Source organism: Echiichthys vipera (assembly GCF_963691815.1).
Source record: "Echiichthys vipera genome assembly, chromosome: 16".
Lineage (NCBI taxonomy): Eukaryota > Metazoa > Chordata > Actinopteri > Perciformes > Trachinidae > Echiichthys > Echiichthys vipera.
In genome coordinates, this window is record NC_139841.1 from 18,676,349 (window position 1) to 18,691,490 (window position 15,142).

At 41.5% G+C, this 15,142-nt stretch overlaps 1 protein-coding gene across 4 annotated transcripts in view; it reads left to right on the plus strand.

Annotated features, from left to right (window-relative positions):
* The window catches only part of dnm1a (dynamin 1a), a gene marked incomplete at its 5' end in the record, with an annotated part of 53,769 nt that extends 38,627 nt beyond the window's left edge, over positions 1-15,142 (plus strand). For 2 of the 4 annotated variants that reach the window (XM_083929462.1, XM_083929460.1), the window contains 7 exons: positions 8,661-8,770; positions 10,068-10,179; positions 10,442-10,456; positions 10,680-10,850; positions 10,974-11,215; positions 11,771-11,974; positions 15,006-15,142. In XM_083929462.1, coding sequence (XP_083785588.1) covers positions 8,661-8,770; positions 10,068-10,179; positions 10,442-10,456; positions 10,680-10,850; positions 10,974-11,215; positions 11,771-11,974; positions 15,006-15,036 — 885 coding nt within the window. In that variant the 3' untranslated portion in view covers positions 15,037-15,142. Of the gene's footprint in view, positions 1-8,660; positions 8,771-10,067; positions 10,192-10,441; positions 10,457-10,679; positions 10,851-10,973; positions 11,216-11,770; positions 11,975-15,005 lie in introns of all 4 variants that reach the window. The other 2 variants (XM_083929461.1, XM_083929459.1) reach the window with 2 other exon arrangements.

A 15,142-nucleotide genomic window follows, 5' to 3' on the forward strand; every position in this document is an offset into this window, starting at 1 on the left:
GTGTGTATGCGTGCGTGTGCGTGTGTTTATGTATCCCCATTTATGACTGTTTAGACTTTTATATTATTTTATTTTTCGTTTTAATGAGTCACAATTTGATCTTTAACCTTGACATAAGTGAGAGATTTTTATGTTCATACATATCATGTTTTACAAGACTAGATTTACTGTAAATGTGTAAAGTCAAAAAAATCACTCTCCGCCCTTGGAGCTGCCGGCTATTGGCACAATCTTGTCATAAAAATATCCCCCTTCCAAACACCCCCTCTGTGTATGCAGAACAAGTTTGGATAAGAAGTGCAAATTTTACATTCTCGCGGTTCATTTTACTATGAAAAAGTATAGCAGTTAATTTAGGCCTTAGTGTATTTGGACCATGCAGTTCTGACGATGAAAGCACTTTGATGTGTTCATAAAACAGGATTAGGGTTAGAGATTAACACCCTCTCTTGTTTTCCCCTAATTTTGCATCCATGACAGTAATGCCTCAAATACATGCAAGGACTCTATATAAAATGCATTTGTGGTTGTGAAACCTGAGCAAGAAATTTGCACATGAAACCCTTTGTGTGACCTGTGGTTAACACATGTGAACGTTTTACCTAAATGTATTCTGACATCACACGTTCACCTCCGATGAAAATTTTACTTTTTTTTGCATCTACCATTACATTTAAATTCAATTCACATGGAAGAACTTAAGAGACTATTTACAGCCATTATTTGTCAATTCACTAGCTCACACATGAAAATTAATGTATAAATCATCAATTGTGAGTTCACATGACTTTTTATTAGTTCATAATGACACAAAAGAACAGATTTTACACAGCAGATAGCTTTTTGCTGCTATATTAATTCTATATATTGTTGTATATTATATTATATATATTCTAAATAACGAGTACAGTGCCTTTAAATTGATTCATGGGATGTTGTGCATGTACATAGCATTTTGTAGCGTGCAAATAATATAGAAACATGCACATCCATATGTACCTTAATATAAATTGGCATGTATGCACAAGCAGGCCCACACCTGCACCTACAAACACCTAAATCTATATGCTACATTACATGCACCATACTTACACATGCACACATAACTTTTTATAAGGGAGCTTTGACATATTCCTCAGGAGAGGTGAGAGCTTTGTGCCAAATATGCAGAGACACTAAACATAGAAAGGTTGAACAGAGCTTTTGCCCTCTATCAGACGGCAGTTGCGAGACGTGTGGGGATTTTCACGTGTTTATGTGGTTAGCGGGCTGCGGTGCCCCCCCCCCCCCCCCCTTTCTTTTACTCTTTGGTGGTCACCAGTGATTGATCGTATGTCCCGGCCAGCCCCTGGGTTGTTACACTGACCTTCTGCAGAACTAAATGCAGAGCAGATAATTAACTGCTTTGGCAATTAGCTGCTAAACAGGAAGGTATCACAGACCCGCCAGCCTGTGCTTCAACTGAATGTGTCATTGTCATGTGGACACCACGTTTCCTTTCTTTTTGTGAAGTTTATTTGTGTTTGTGTTCATTCCCACAGGAAGAGCTAAGCAGAGCCCAAAGGCCGTCACTTTTTCAAGAGTCAGCAGAATCCGCTAAGATTAAACATTTCGGAGAAGAAGAAAAAGAAAAGAAAGGGCAATGAAAAGCAAGTTCCACCAGCCAAACAAAACATGTCGTACATTAAAGTGAGATTTTTTTCCATCATAAGAAAATGTGAGAATCCATGTTTTCGTCCCTGTGAAAGTGGACATTCCAGATTAGATTTGTCTGAAACATTTGTCCGTAGCTGACAGACGAGCTTTGTGTCCGCACTGTTATGAAGTAGCGCTTCCCATGATACATGAAGTATCGGAGAGTGCGGACACTGGCGCGCCGCCCAAGGTGATTTGTTATGAGCGTTATTGCACGCCCCTATTGCTCGATGAGTCACCAACAGCTGTGTGTTTTTATATGTTGTCCTAGAATAGCTCCAATCTAGCTGTTCACGATTGTAATTCTCTTGGCTAAATTGTTTGCTGTTCCTGATTTAAATGTTGGCAACATGTGGCGTTACTTTATATAAAGTCCAATCGGCATGAAGGCAAATTATACTTCTTCAGATGCTGTTTCTCAAAGCGGTTTTACTTACAGACATTTTTTGCATGCGTTAGGAGGATTATTGATTATACGTAGACTCAACAATATCTGTCTGCCAAAAGTTTATTATGCATAGAACAATGATTTTCTTTGAAGCATTTTGTAACAAACCCACTTGTCAAAAGCTCTTTATAAATTAATTTGACTGGTCTAATTTGGTATTGAGTGTAGAATCTAAACAAGCTTTTCCACAAGTGCTTCAAACACAAGCCCCATCCGTTCTTTTTTTTCATCCTTTCCCCATCGTGTACAGAAATGCTCTTTGTTTAATTTTTTTTAAAAGACAGAACTCAATAGGGGAATGGTAGAAGAATGGAGGGAAAGAAAAACGGAGGGAGGTGAGGAGGAGGGTTGTGAAAATTGCCGTTGGCTGCCACCCAGGGCCCAGTCTTTGTGGTAATGAAGGGTTAGAGGCAGCGTTATTGCTCCCAGATGCCGTGCGGCTTCTCTGCAGCCCTTTGATGCATGGCCCAAGTCACCAGGACTTTTCTATCAGACTCCCATCAACATACACACCACCGCACATACGTACACACTAAGACATGCAGCCTGTTAAAGCAACATGGATGCCATAAACATCTATCTTCTTGGTTTTGCCCAGCAAACTACTCAGATTTGTTTCAAAGTGTTAATTGGATATGGTATGTGTAAGGTCCCCCAGTGTGTTTGTGTGTGTGTGTGTGTGTGTGTGTGTGTGTGTGTGTGTGTGTGTGTGTGTGTGTGTGTGTGTGTGTGTGTGTGTGTGTGTGTGTGTGTGTGTGTGTGTGTGTGTGTGTGTGTGTGTGTGTGTTCAAGAGGCCCTATTTCATCCACATTTTGGATTAGTGTGTCAGTCTTTGAGACGTTTTTTTTGGATGGTGTGCAGAGTGGTGAAGTGCCTTTATGATTCCAGGAGTGAACTTCCTCTGGCTTTTCATAATGAGCCTGCTATTACTCACAAGCAAAATAAAACCATGGAAAGTATTTTGCTCACACACTGCTCCAAACACACACAGGTTGACTACCAAGTGCACTGCCTGAGCTGTTGCGTGTCTCTGTGTGTGTGTGTGTGTGTGTGTGTGAGTAAAAATGTGTGGAGGTTCAGACAGAAAAAAAATTAAACTAATAAAAAAATAATTGATCAAACTTTTTACAAAAAGAATGCATGTGAAATCAGTTTCAAAGGTTTCAAAGCAAGAATCCCAGAGGGGTCATGTCACCCACATTTTAAAAAACATTTTCCAACAAACTCTGGTGGTGTTTTAATAACAACCTCTCAGATTTCTGCTTCCATTCCAATATAATGGAGGTGATATTAAGCAATGGTATAAAAACATTTTTTACAGCAACATCCAGAATCTCCGTCCCTGGCGTTCGTGAATGACCCACAGAGTTCACGTCAATTTTTTCAAATCGACTAATTCTTCCCCCGTTCACAGCAAAGTCTGTGAATACTCCTAAGCAGCGTTGCCAGATAGGAAATGTTAAACTATCGTACCATAGGCTTAAAATTATCGTATTTTGAGGAAAATTACTGTGGGCGAGTCATAACAACAGGAACAGGCGTAAATATGTAATTTTGCAAAACACGTATTTAACCAGCTTTTTGACTCACCTACAGATTTACCCGCATTGGATTCTTTTTAATAGCAAGCTGACGTAGCGATTATACGTAGGGGGGTATGTGTACATAGGTCTACCAGTCTGACAATTTTTTAAATAGCCTATTATTACAAAATTAGATAAGGAGCAGGCAATGGTGGAAGCCTGTGGATATTCTGCATTAAACCTGTTAAAGCCTCAATCTAAGCTAATTAAATAAATAAATATATTAACTGAGTTTATAGGCTAGGCTAAATAACAGAAACACCTCTCAACAGAAGCAGCCTCCAAAATGACTATACAGCTGAAACAACCCCTCTCTAAAACAGTTTCTGAACATTATAGCCTTCATGGAGGTGGGATTTATTGCATAGGTTATAGCTTGGTGTACCTAGTAAACTGGCAGCTGGGCATATATTTCGCTGTAGTTTACACCAACACAGGACAGACAGTTTTCACACCAATCTCTGGAGCAAACATATATGAAAGAATTGTCTGTTAATTACTTATTTCCATGTTTAACAACTATACATGCATATATACTGTTTATAGCTGTGCGTTTAGAACTGGAACTATATTATTCTAAAATGACTTCTCAATATGACATCACATGGTGTGGGATCAACACTCAGAATACATTTACCATTTTACTTCAGAAACTGTGACTGAGAGTTATTTGACTGTAGTGAGTCTTTCGGTCAACTTTACCAATGGCTTCTCAAGAGACACAAGACAACTTGCATTGTTTTTGGAAAGACGGCAGAGCACATAGGAGTCTCAAAATCTTTCATAAGGACAACTTCTGGTCTATCATGGAAGATGAGGACATGTGCGCTCATATCAAGCAGGAAGCCTACAAGGTTGCTGCCCTGACTGCCAGAGACTTGCACAGTCATATGAAACCCAAGTCCAGGTTAGACCAGCAGACTTGTGAAAACTTTGATGCGGACACATTCTGGTCTATCATGGAAGATGAGGAAATGTGCGCTCATATCAAGCAGGAAGCCTACAAGGTTGCTGACCTGACTGCCAGAGACTTGCACAGTCATATGAAACCCAAGTCCAGGTTAGACCAGCAGACTTGTGAAAACTTTGATGCGGACACATTCTGGTCTATCATGGAAGATGAGGACATGTGCGCTCATATCAAGCAGGAAGCCTACAAGGTGGCTGACCTGATTGCTAGGGAGTCAGTTAAACAGAGGAGACAGGAAGCCTTAAAGGTAGCTGGGATGATTGCCAGAGACTTGCACATTCATAAGAAACCCAGGTTGGACCAGCAGACTTGTAAAAACTTTGATGAGGACACCTTCTGGTCTATCATGGAAGATGAGGACATGCATGCTCATCTCAAGGAGGAAGCCTTAAAGGTAGCTGAGATGATTGCCAGAGGCTGGGGCTCCAGCTCTCAGGACAGTCTCACTCCTCCTCCTCCTTCCACAGCCAAACCATCTCAACTCTCTCAGGTGAAACAGTCTTGTCCAAACACTAATGAAGACCAGCAGGGACTGCAGCAGTTGTGCATTTCTGAAAAAAGCCTGGGCTCTATCTTCAATCTGCTGGACTCTGATGACTGGCAAAAAAAAAAAGATGGTTTGACATCTATTCAAGATCTGGCAATGAACCATCCAGACATACTGAAGGCCACGCTTCGTAAGGTCTGTGTGAGTGTCTTAGACGAGGTTAAAAACCCGCGCTCTATGGTGTCCTGCGCTGCTATGGCCACCCTTGGTGTGATGTATGCCCGCCTCCAGAGGACCATGGATGACATGGTGGAGGAAACAGGTTGTGTCTTAATACTAAAAGTGTCTGAATCCAACACCTTCATCCAGCAGCAGGCAAATCTCGCATTGGACTCCATGGTTTTAAACTGCAGCCCCGGTCGTACCATGAATGTCTTGCTGAACACAGGGCTGACTCACTGCAACGCTGCAGTTAGAGTAAGCGCAGCTCAACACCTCAGCCAGCTATGTGACATCCTCGGAGCCACACGGGCGCTTACAGGGGGCAAGACCTTCACCAAACGCGTTCTCATTGCTGTAAGCAAAATATGTGTGGATGCTGCAGCGGACGTGAGGCGCCACGGACATGACATCGTCCAAGACATTTCCACCCACAGTGCCTTCCAAAAGCAGTGGAAAGAGGCTGTCCCAGAAAAGGACAGGCGTATAGTGGAGGGACTCATGAAGAAGCTGAAAACAGCAAAGGGGACCCATGACAAAGGACTATAGTTATACATCACTGTTGATGACAATTGTCAGTAAATGTCTTTCATGAATCACATATAACAAATGAGACTTGAGTTATTTAATCAAAGCACAATATGTCTTGTAGTTTTCAGTATCAACTGCAATCCCAAAAATCCTCCCTGTGATATTCATTACACACACGCAGAGACACACACAAGGGCATTAAAAACGTATAAATGCTTACACTTGGGCTGTTTGCATGGTGATTATTGCAAACAGAAGGGAAGTCTCCTGACAGCCCAGTAGTGGTTTTGGCCATCACACATAGTAACTCACTAGCTGTGTGTGTGTGTGTGTGTTTGTGTGTGTGTGTTTGTGTGTGTGTGTGTGTGTGTTTGTGTGTGTGTGTTTGTGTGTGTGTGTGTGTGTGTGTGTGTGTGTGTGTGTGTGTGTGTGTGTGTGTGTGTGTGTGTGTGTGTGTGTGTGTGTGTGTGTGTGTTTCCGTCTGTCTGTCTCTTGGAAGTTGATTCACAGAATTTGGGTTTCATGCAAGTGAAACTGCTGTGGCTAAAGGTCATATAAAGTCTGTGTGTGAGTGTGTGTGTGTGTGTGTCCGTGTGTGTACATACGTATGTGTCTCATATAGCTTAATACATGTCATGTGTGCATCTGTATGAGTTGTTGTCTCCTGCGTCCCTGTGTGTGCGTGCTTAATGTCGGAAATCTGCACATTTGGCCGCTATTGCTGGCTGGCTTTTATGGCAGCGTATGGGAAAGCACTTAACTCCTGATTTCCCTCAGCACAACTACACACACACACACACACACACACACACACACACACACACACACACACACACACACACACACACACACACACACACACACACACACACACACACACACACACACACACACACAAACTGATTATCTGTTAGAAGTGGGGACACTCTGATGTGCAACATTGCATTAATACTCATACATGCATGCCATTCTTTATTTTAGTTTCATCAAAACTACCATTTTTTCTAGTAATAACCAAAGGTTTGCTCAATATTATGATGTCTAGCCTTTTCTTTTTCTGTCTCTGCTTTAGTTCAGTTTCCCTGTACTTTCCCCACATCATACACACACCAGTCCCCCTCCTCCTCCCTTTCCAACTCTCCTGACTGGATTTACTGGCCAGAGGAGAGGAAAATGTATGAATCAGTCCAAGGTTGCTCACTCCCAGGGAGAGGGAAAGCCAGAGAGTGAGGGAACAAGGGGGGAAAGGAGGAGAGAAAATGATGAAGAGAGAGAGAGAGCAAGAAAAAGGAGGAAGATGGAGAAATACTGAATAAACTTAGAGAGGGAGGTCAGGGACCCCTTTGCCCTATAAATGACGATGTCAGCAGTCTGGGGCGGCTGCTTGTTTAGTTTTTAGTTTTTTTTTCTACAGTGGACACCTGGGTGTACCGTCTCTGCCAAATGTCTGTGTGTGTGTGTGTGTGTGTGTCTGTGTGTGTGTGTATGTGTGTGTGTGTGTGTGTATGTGTGTGTGAGAGAGTTTTTACATGCATTTAGGGTATATGACCATTTGGCTGCACAGGTCATAAATCCTTTGATGAAGGAGTTTGTTCACACACACACAACCCCCCGTCTCCCTTTCTCTTACATACACACACACACACACACACACACACACACACACACACACACACACACACACACACACACACACACACACACACACACACACACACACACACACACACACACACTCAGTCTCTCTTATATTCACACACACACTGGTTTGGGCAGGGCAGGTCCGTGGTTAGCTATCCAGATGGTTTTAAGGTTAGTTACAGACTACGCTCAAAGGTGCTGTTTGCAACCAAAGCAGTGCATGTGTGTGTGTTTAGTGTATGTTTAAAGAAACTCACTCACCCTATACTATTTTTGGTTCCTCTTTTCTTTTTTTAAATACTCATTTTACTGTCGATAGTAAAACGTTTGCACTCATACACGCAATGCAACCCGGTAAAGAAACTTGTAACAATAGACTTTGAGTAGTTAAACCACAACATGTGTGTGTGTGTGTGTGTGTGTGTGTGAAAGAGATAGTGAGGCAAGAGTGCTGGCATGTGTCAGACTGTAGCTGACTAACTTTGAGGCTCCCTGATTCATAAATAGTTGGATGTCTGGATATCGTATGTTGTGTGCAGATTTACAAGTACAAGAGATTTCTACAGTGGAACGCGGTTTCTCTCTCTCTTTTTATGTGTGTGTTTCTCATTTGTTGCCCCCCCCCCCCCCTTTTTTTTTCACTCTGGACAACTGTAATCAAAACCACAGACTCAGGGCTGTGTGTGCGACTTTCCCATTCGTCTCTCTTGCCTTTTTCTCCTCTTTTTTTGGCTGCTGTTAGATTTAATATGTGAGCACTCACTCCTGATTTCCCAGAGTTCTTTTATCATCTTTCTTTTTGTCTCTTTTAATCAAGTTTCGGTCATTGTTTCACTTAAAAAAATGAAGTATATATATATATTAAGCAGTAAATCGTTCAGCCCACAGTGATTATAACGCAGCATCCACTGTGGCAGTGACTCTTTTATTTTGGTCCAATATACAATATCATTGCAATATACTGTAAATCTCTTATGACTGTTTTTTCCCTTTAGCCAAATTCCTCACCCATGGAGCAAGTCAGTCTCTTCTTTCTCTCTCTCCTCACATGATCAACCAGTGTGTTTCTCTTTCGCCTCCTGCAGGAGAAGGAGAAGAAGTACATGCTGCAGGTGGACAACCTGAAGCTACGCGATGTGGAGAAAGGTTTCATGTCCAGCAAGCAGATCTTTGCCCTTTTCAACACCGAACAGAGGTGCCATTATACACACACACACACACACACACACACACACACACACACACACACACACACACACACACACACACACACACACACACACACACACACACACACACACACACACACACAGTATATAGGCTACACACAGCAGATACACATTATTAATCACATAATGCCAGGTTAAAAGTTAAAATAAAATCTCTATCTGTGTTCAGACAAATGCAACAATTGTACAGAAACAAGCAGCATGCTACATACAGTACATACATACATATATACATGCATACATACATACAGCACAAGCAACTTAAAAATGAAAAGAACTTATTACCATTAGCTTTAGCTCTGTAGCCCACTCAAACGTGCCGTGATTGGCTTAAAGGATAAGGCTGTGGTGGAAGAAGTATTCAGATTTCTTTACTAAATTTATAAGTAAAATAATAATACCACACTTTGAATAGTCAGTTACAAACAAAAGTACAGAAGTATAGATAACAAAATGTGCTTGAAGCAATAAAAGTAAAAGTATTTATTATGTATAATGGTAATGGTGTTATATTAGTAGATTTTGTAAGAATTAACATGTAAGCAGGACTTGAATGTTGTAGTTTACCGAGGAAAACTTTTAGTGCTTTCATTTGAACCGCTTTATATACTGCTGCATTGTTTAATCTGTGACAAGATAATATGTTTTGTTTGTCAAAATCTCAAACTGAAAAGGAACCATAGCTGTGAAATAAATAAATGTAGGGCAGTAAAAAGTACAGTATTTGTCTCAAAAGTGTAGAGGAGTAAAGAAGCCAAACAATGGAGATAGAGCTGCAAGGATGAATTGAATCAAATATTGATCGTCAACTGTTAAATGAATTGCTAACTATTTTGATAATTAATTAATCAGACTGAGAAATTCTCTGATTCCGGCTTCTTAAATGTGAATGTTTTTTTTTTGGTTGGAGGGGTTCTTTCCTCCTCTGACAGCAACCTGTCATTTGAGCTATGCACAAAACAAGACATTCAAGGATGGAATCTTAAGCTTTGGGAAACACAAATCGACATATTTCACCATTTTCTGACATTTTAAAGACAAAACAACGAATCGATTAATCGAGAAAATGATCGACAGATTAATCGAAGAATCGTTTGTTGCAGCCCTAAATGTAGACCTACCTCAGTTACTGAGTAAATGCACTTACTTATTTTCCACCACTGGTGTTAGGATATAAAGCAGTGCAGCGAGGGGCACATTTGAGGCGTAAAAGAATAATATATGAAAACATGAAGAACATCATTCAGAATTGTGTGTCCACAGGAATGTGTATAAGGACTACCGTCAGCTGGAGTTGGCTTGTGAGACTCAAGAAGACATTGATGCTTGGAAGGCCTCCTTCCTCAGAGCTGGTGTTTATCCCGAACGGGTCACGGTAAGATTTTATGTTATGCATACATGTATAAGCTAAAGATTGGAAATAAAAATATATTACGTTTATATTTCTGCTTTAATGATTATATTTGATTATTGTTAGCCCTACACAGTATGAAACAATATGAAAAAACACAATTGTATCCAAATTGAACTAAAAGTACATGAGTTGTTGTTATGTTTAATGTTGTCATGTCTCTCATGTGATACTGTATCTGTCCTCTTTCAATGTCTGTTTTCCTCACCGCTGTTTGAACTAATAGGATAAGGAAGGAAAGGTATGTTATTTCTGTCTGCATCCTGCCTTTTCATCATTTCTGTGTCTTTATCTAACATTTAACTGAAAAACAATTATTCAGAAAGGCTTTGTTTTACCCCCTTCCTCGGAGTTGCTAGTCATCTTTTATCTTGTATGTTGTATGTACAGTTTCTGTAAGACTTTCTTGCTGAAGCTAATCTGATGTTAATTATCCTCTGTCCTCCCTCCTTCATTCGTCACAGAGTGACGGCGGTGATGAAAATGGTTCTGACAACATAATGCACAGCATGGACCCTCAGCTGGAGCGGCAGGTGGAGACCATCCGTAACCTGGTTGACTCCTACATGGCCATCGTCAACAAGACCGTCCGTGACTTGATGCCTAAGACCATCATGCACCTCATGATTAACAATGTGAGTGGGTCATTTGTCAACAGTCGGCTCTTTCAGATTTACATATGTTCCAAAGAAAGATCTCTGGAAAAAAGAAGAGAAACTTTAACCGTCTTAAAAAAACCTCTCTCTCATTTTGTCCAGACTAAAGACTTCATCAACGCAGATCTGCTGGCCCAGCTGTACTCGTGCGGCGACCAGAGCACGCTGATGGAGGAGTCTCAGGAGCAGGCCCAGCACCGTGACGAGATGCTGCGGATGTACCACGCCCTGCGGGAGGCTCTCAGCATCATCGGTGACATCAGCACATCCACCATAACCACTGCCACGCCCCCTCCCGTGGATGACTCCTGGCTGCAGGTGCAGCGGGGCAGCTCCGGAGGACGGTAAGGGACAATGAGAATAGACAGGAGGACATTATATGGCTGTGTGGGGGAATGGTTGGTGGGAGGGGGTGGCTTTCTTTTAACCTTTGAAGTTTTTATCCGGGTCACTATTCAACTATCAAGTAATATGAGCTCTGCATTTTATTTTCAGATTATTTTTTTCATTTTAGTTAAAGATATTCAGAGCTGTGTCTTTAAACGAGCCATCAGGACTTTGTGATGTCACAACTATACTGTATATAGGTAGAAGGTGCTGCTACAGTACCATTAGTCATTCCCTAACTGTAATGACAGTGCAAAGATGCAGAGAGTGCAGATGCCCAGAAACGCTGACCAATCAGAGCAAACTAGGCTTTTTCAGGAGCGGGCTTAAAGAGACAGATGCTAAAATGGAGCATTTCATACAGAAGATGAATAGAGGGATATTCAGACAGACATACTTGAAAAATGTGTTTTTTTTATCATTAAAGTATATAAATATGTTCAAGTAGAAATCTGAAATACAAGTATGAACCTGAAAATTAGCATTATATGTGTCATCAATGCCTCCTCCAGGTCTCCAGCCACCAGTCCAACTCCAAACCGCAGGGCTCCACCGGGACCCCCGGGCCGCCCGCTCTCCCGTGGGCCTCCACCTGGGCCTCCTCCTGCTGGTGGACCCCCTGTCCCATCTCGCCCGGGGGCTTCTCCGGACCCTTACAGTGGACCACCACCCACTGTTCCCTCCCGGCCTAACCGCGCACCCCCAAGTGTGCCCAGGTGAGTGAAACCATGAAAGGCCTTTTTCGAACAAACAACGCCTCCGCTCAAACCAACGTATTAAAGGACTTTAACATCCGAACCATAGCTTATAAAGTGATGACAAGCTATCCAACCTGAAGTTTGGATGCTCTCTGTCACTAAGGGGGATGTGAAGACACCTGGATGAGGGGATAAAGGAGGTAAATGAAAGTGGAGAGCTCTGGTTGTGATATAGGGTAGATGAATATAGGAATAGACTGATAGAGATCCCAAAATAGATGGATAGACAGTGATATAACTCATGATCAGTAAACTATTTTCCTCTTTTTCTCTTGGTTTGGGTAAACAGTTGACTTGTTGGTACCTTTCCGCCACAACTTTGAACTTTCAACACGCTGTCAACCATCACCGATGATATCTAACAGTCCACTTATTCATTGCTTACACCCACCTCACCACTGTCCTCATCTGAATAGATGTGTGCTTTTAGGCAAGTCGAGGTCGTTTTGTTTCTGTTCTCCATTAACTGTAGCTGCCTTGTGCTTGCCTGTGTTTGTGAGCTAGCTAACTTTCTAATTTTTTTTATCCTGGACCTATTCATCGTCAGAGTAGCAGCTTGCCTCTTTTAAAGTAGGAGACACTAACGTTGCTGAGTAAAGCTCTCACAGCCTCAAAAATTAGATGGAGGAGTATCTCAAAATCCTCACAAAACTCGTATTCAAAACCCTCAGTAGTGAACATTAGGAGGGATTTTTTTTTCCAAAGTGAGAGCCGAGCACGTTGGTCATTTCCTGCACTGTAACTGTTTGCACTCCTTTTCTCTCTTCCTCTTCTCCGTCATCCCTCTTTTTCTCACTACACCTCTGTCCCACACATGACTGTTCCTTCTACAGAATCACTATCACTGACCAATGAGGACTAACGTTTCTGGTATGTTGGGTGCTGTCCGCCATCATCATCATCATCATCATCATCATGACCACTTTCCTTCCTTTCTCTTCCTCTCAGGAAGCATTCTTTCACTGCATGCCATTTTCTTTTTCTCACTTTTCTTTTCTCTCCTCAGAGCGCTGCATGGGCAAACACACACCCAGCTCAGAGGATGGGTGTGTTTGTTTGCGTCAGTGTTTGGGCTGATTTTGGAGTCGATGCTAAAGTATTTATTGTACGGGTTTCAGTATGACATAAACGTGTTAATGCGTCTTGTGCAGTTTTGTGAATTGTGCTCAGATTACAGCAGCAATGGGTTAGACAGGATTCAACTGTCCAAAACTCAGATATTATGTTGTTCTTGTTTCAGTGTTGTATGTGACGTACTGTGTGTATGCCATGACATTCATAACTTTGTCTCTCAGTGTCTGATGTTGTTGTTCAAAGCATCTGTCAAAATCACTGTCCAATATAGCGAAGGTGCACGTGGTGATTCTGAACCAAACCTTTTTCTAGTGAAATATTTTGACCTTTTCAGGCCGCTTAAAACTATTTAAACGAAACAATCTGAAAGGGGAACATCACTCTTCGGTTGCACTGCTTTGCAACTAACAGACATATGCAAACTTTGCAATGGGGATGCGAGTAGACACTGCTTCATTTTAAAGGGTAACAAGCTAAAAGGGTTAGAAACATCCGAAAAAAGACAGTTCTTAAAGTAAAAGTTTGTTCATTTTTGGGAAATATGCTTATTTGCTTCCCTGTTGAGAGTTAGATGAGAAGATTGATAACATAAAATATGTGAACAGTAAATGTGTAGCTGCCAGTTAGCTTAGCTTAGCATAAAGACTGGCAGCAGGGAGAAACAGCTAGCCTGGGTCTGTCCAAACTTAATAAATCCACCTACCAGCACTTTTAAAGAGGTACTAAATAAACTAAAATAAATGAAATGACTCTACTGTGATGAAACACATCAATGCTGGTGTTAATATTGATCCTTCTCACCAAATTTATAAAAATCAGCATTTTATGTGTTGGAAATTGCTCGTCATGCCCCCTACTGTTTTAAATCAGCTCTAATCTTCCAAGTCTAATGCTGAAGTAGAGACGACTGGTTGGGACTTCTGTCAGACCTGGGGGTGAAGTTAAACTTAGGTAAACTTTAAGCTCACTGATAAACATACACATTTTAAAATGGCAAAGTGGCCAAGTCTGTTACTGGGGTCCGGTAACTGAAGCTGTAAACCATCAACATCACAAACAAATGTGCAAATGATGATGTGATTCAGCTGACAAAGAACCAGATGAACCGTTTCCATTATTACGCTGACATATAACTGTATAGTATCTTAACTTCTCATAATATAAGGTGACTAAAACTAGCAACTGTAGTTTCTTATTAGCGTTGTCTTTACTATAGAGACGCGAGTTGTATCAATAATCTCATCCAACTCTCTGCAGGAAAGCGATTAAGTGCATTTCCCAAAATGTCAAACTATAATTTAAAAATGTTTTGTTCATGCTTACTTGTTAATCTTGTGACCCCTCATATATGTATTGCGACCCCTTGGCTGGGAGCTACTGTTTTGGAGGGCATGTTAAATTGTTCCATTCAAACTGTTAATCTCCTAAAACCTTCAACCACAGCCTGTTTTTACACTGCTATGCCTTTCAGGGGTTTTGCACTCCTGTAACAGCACTATATGATTACTTATAAAGATTACAACAACACAGTTGAATAAATACCCAGTATAAGTGCATGCTACTGTACTCAGACAGCACTGTTATGGAGTAATACTGCCTGCATTTGGCCTCCACTACAAACATACATTACCTGCATTGTGGCCATGCCAAGTGAGCCTGATATCTTTGTGACGTGTTTTCCGGTTTCCTTCCATGTGTTATGTCATGATAGAAGTGGCTGTCTGCGTGAGCAAAAGTACTGTATTTGTACGTGCATGATTAACACACATGGGGTGGGGGGGGTCTCTGAAATAATTAAGTGTGTAAGTATAAACCCTAACTTGAAGTTTAAATGAAGACTGCAAACACCTAAAAACACTAATCCAACATGTTCACATCCTCTCTTCTGTGTATCTTGTGTGTGTGTCCATGGCAGTCGGAGACCCCCACCTTCTCCAACACACTAGACCTCTGAACTCCTCCCTCCCTCCGTTCCTCCGTCCCACCTCTGGATGAGAGGCCATGGACAACAGTGCCACCTTCCTGTTGTTTTCTGCCACACCCGTCCCGAGC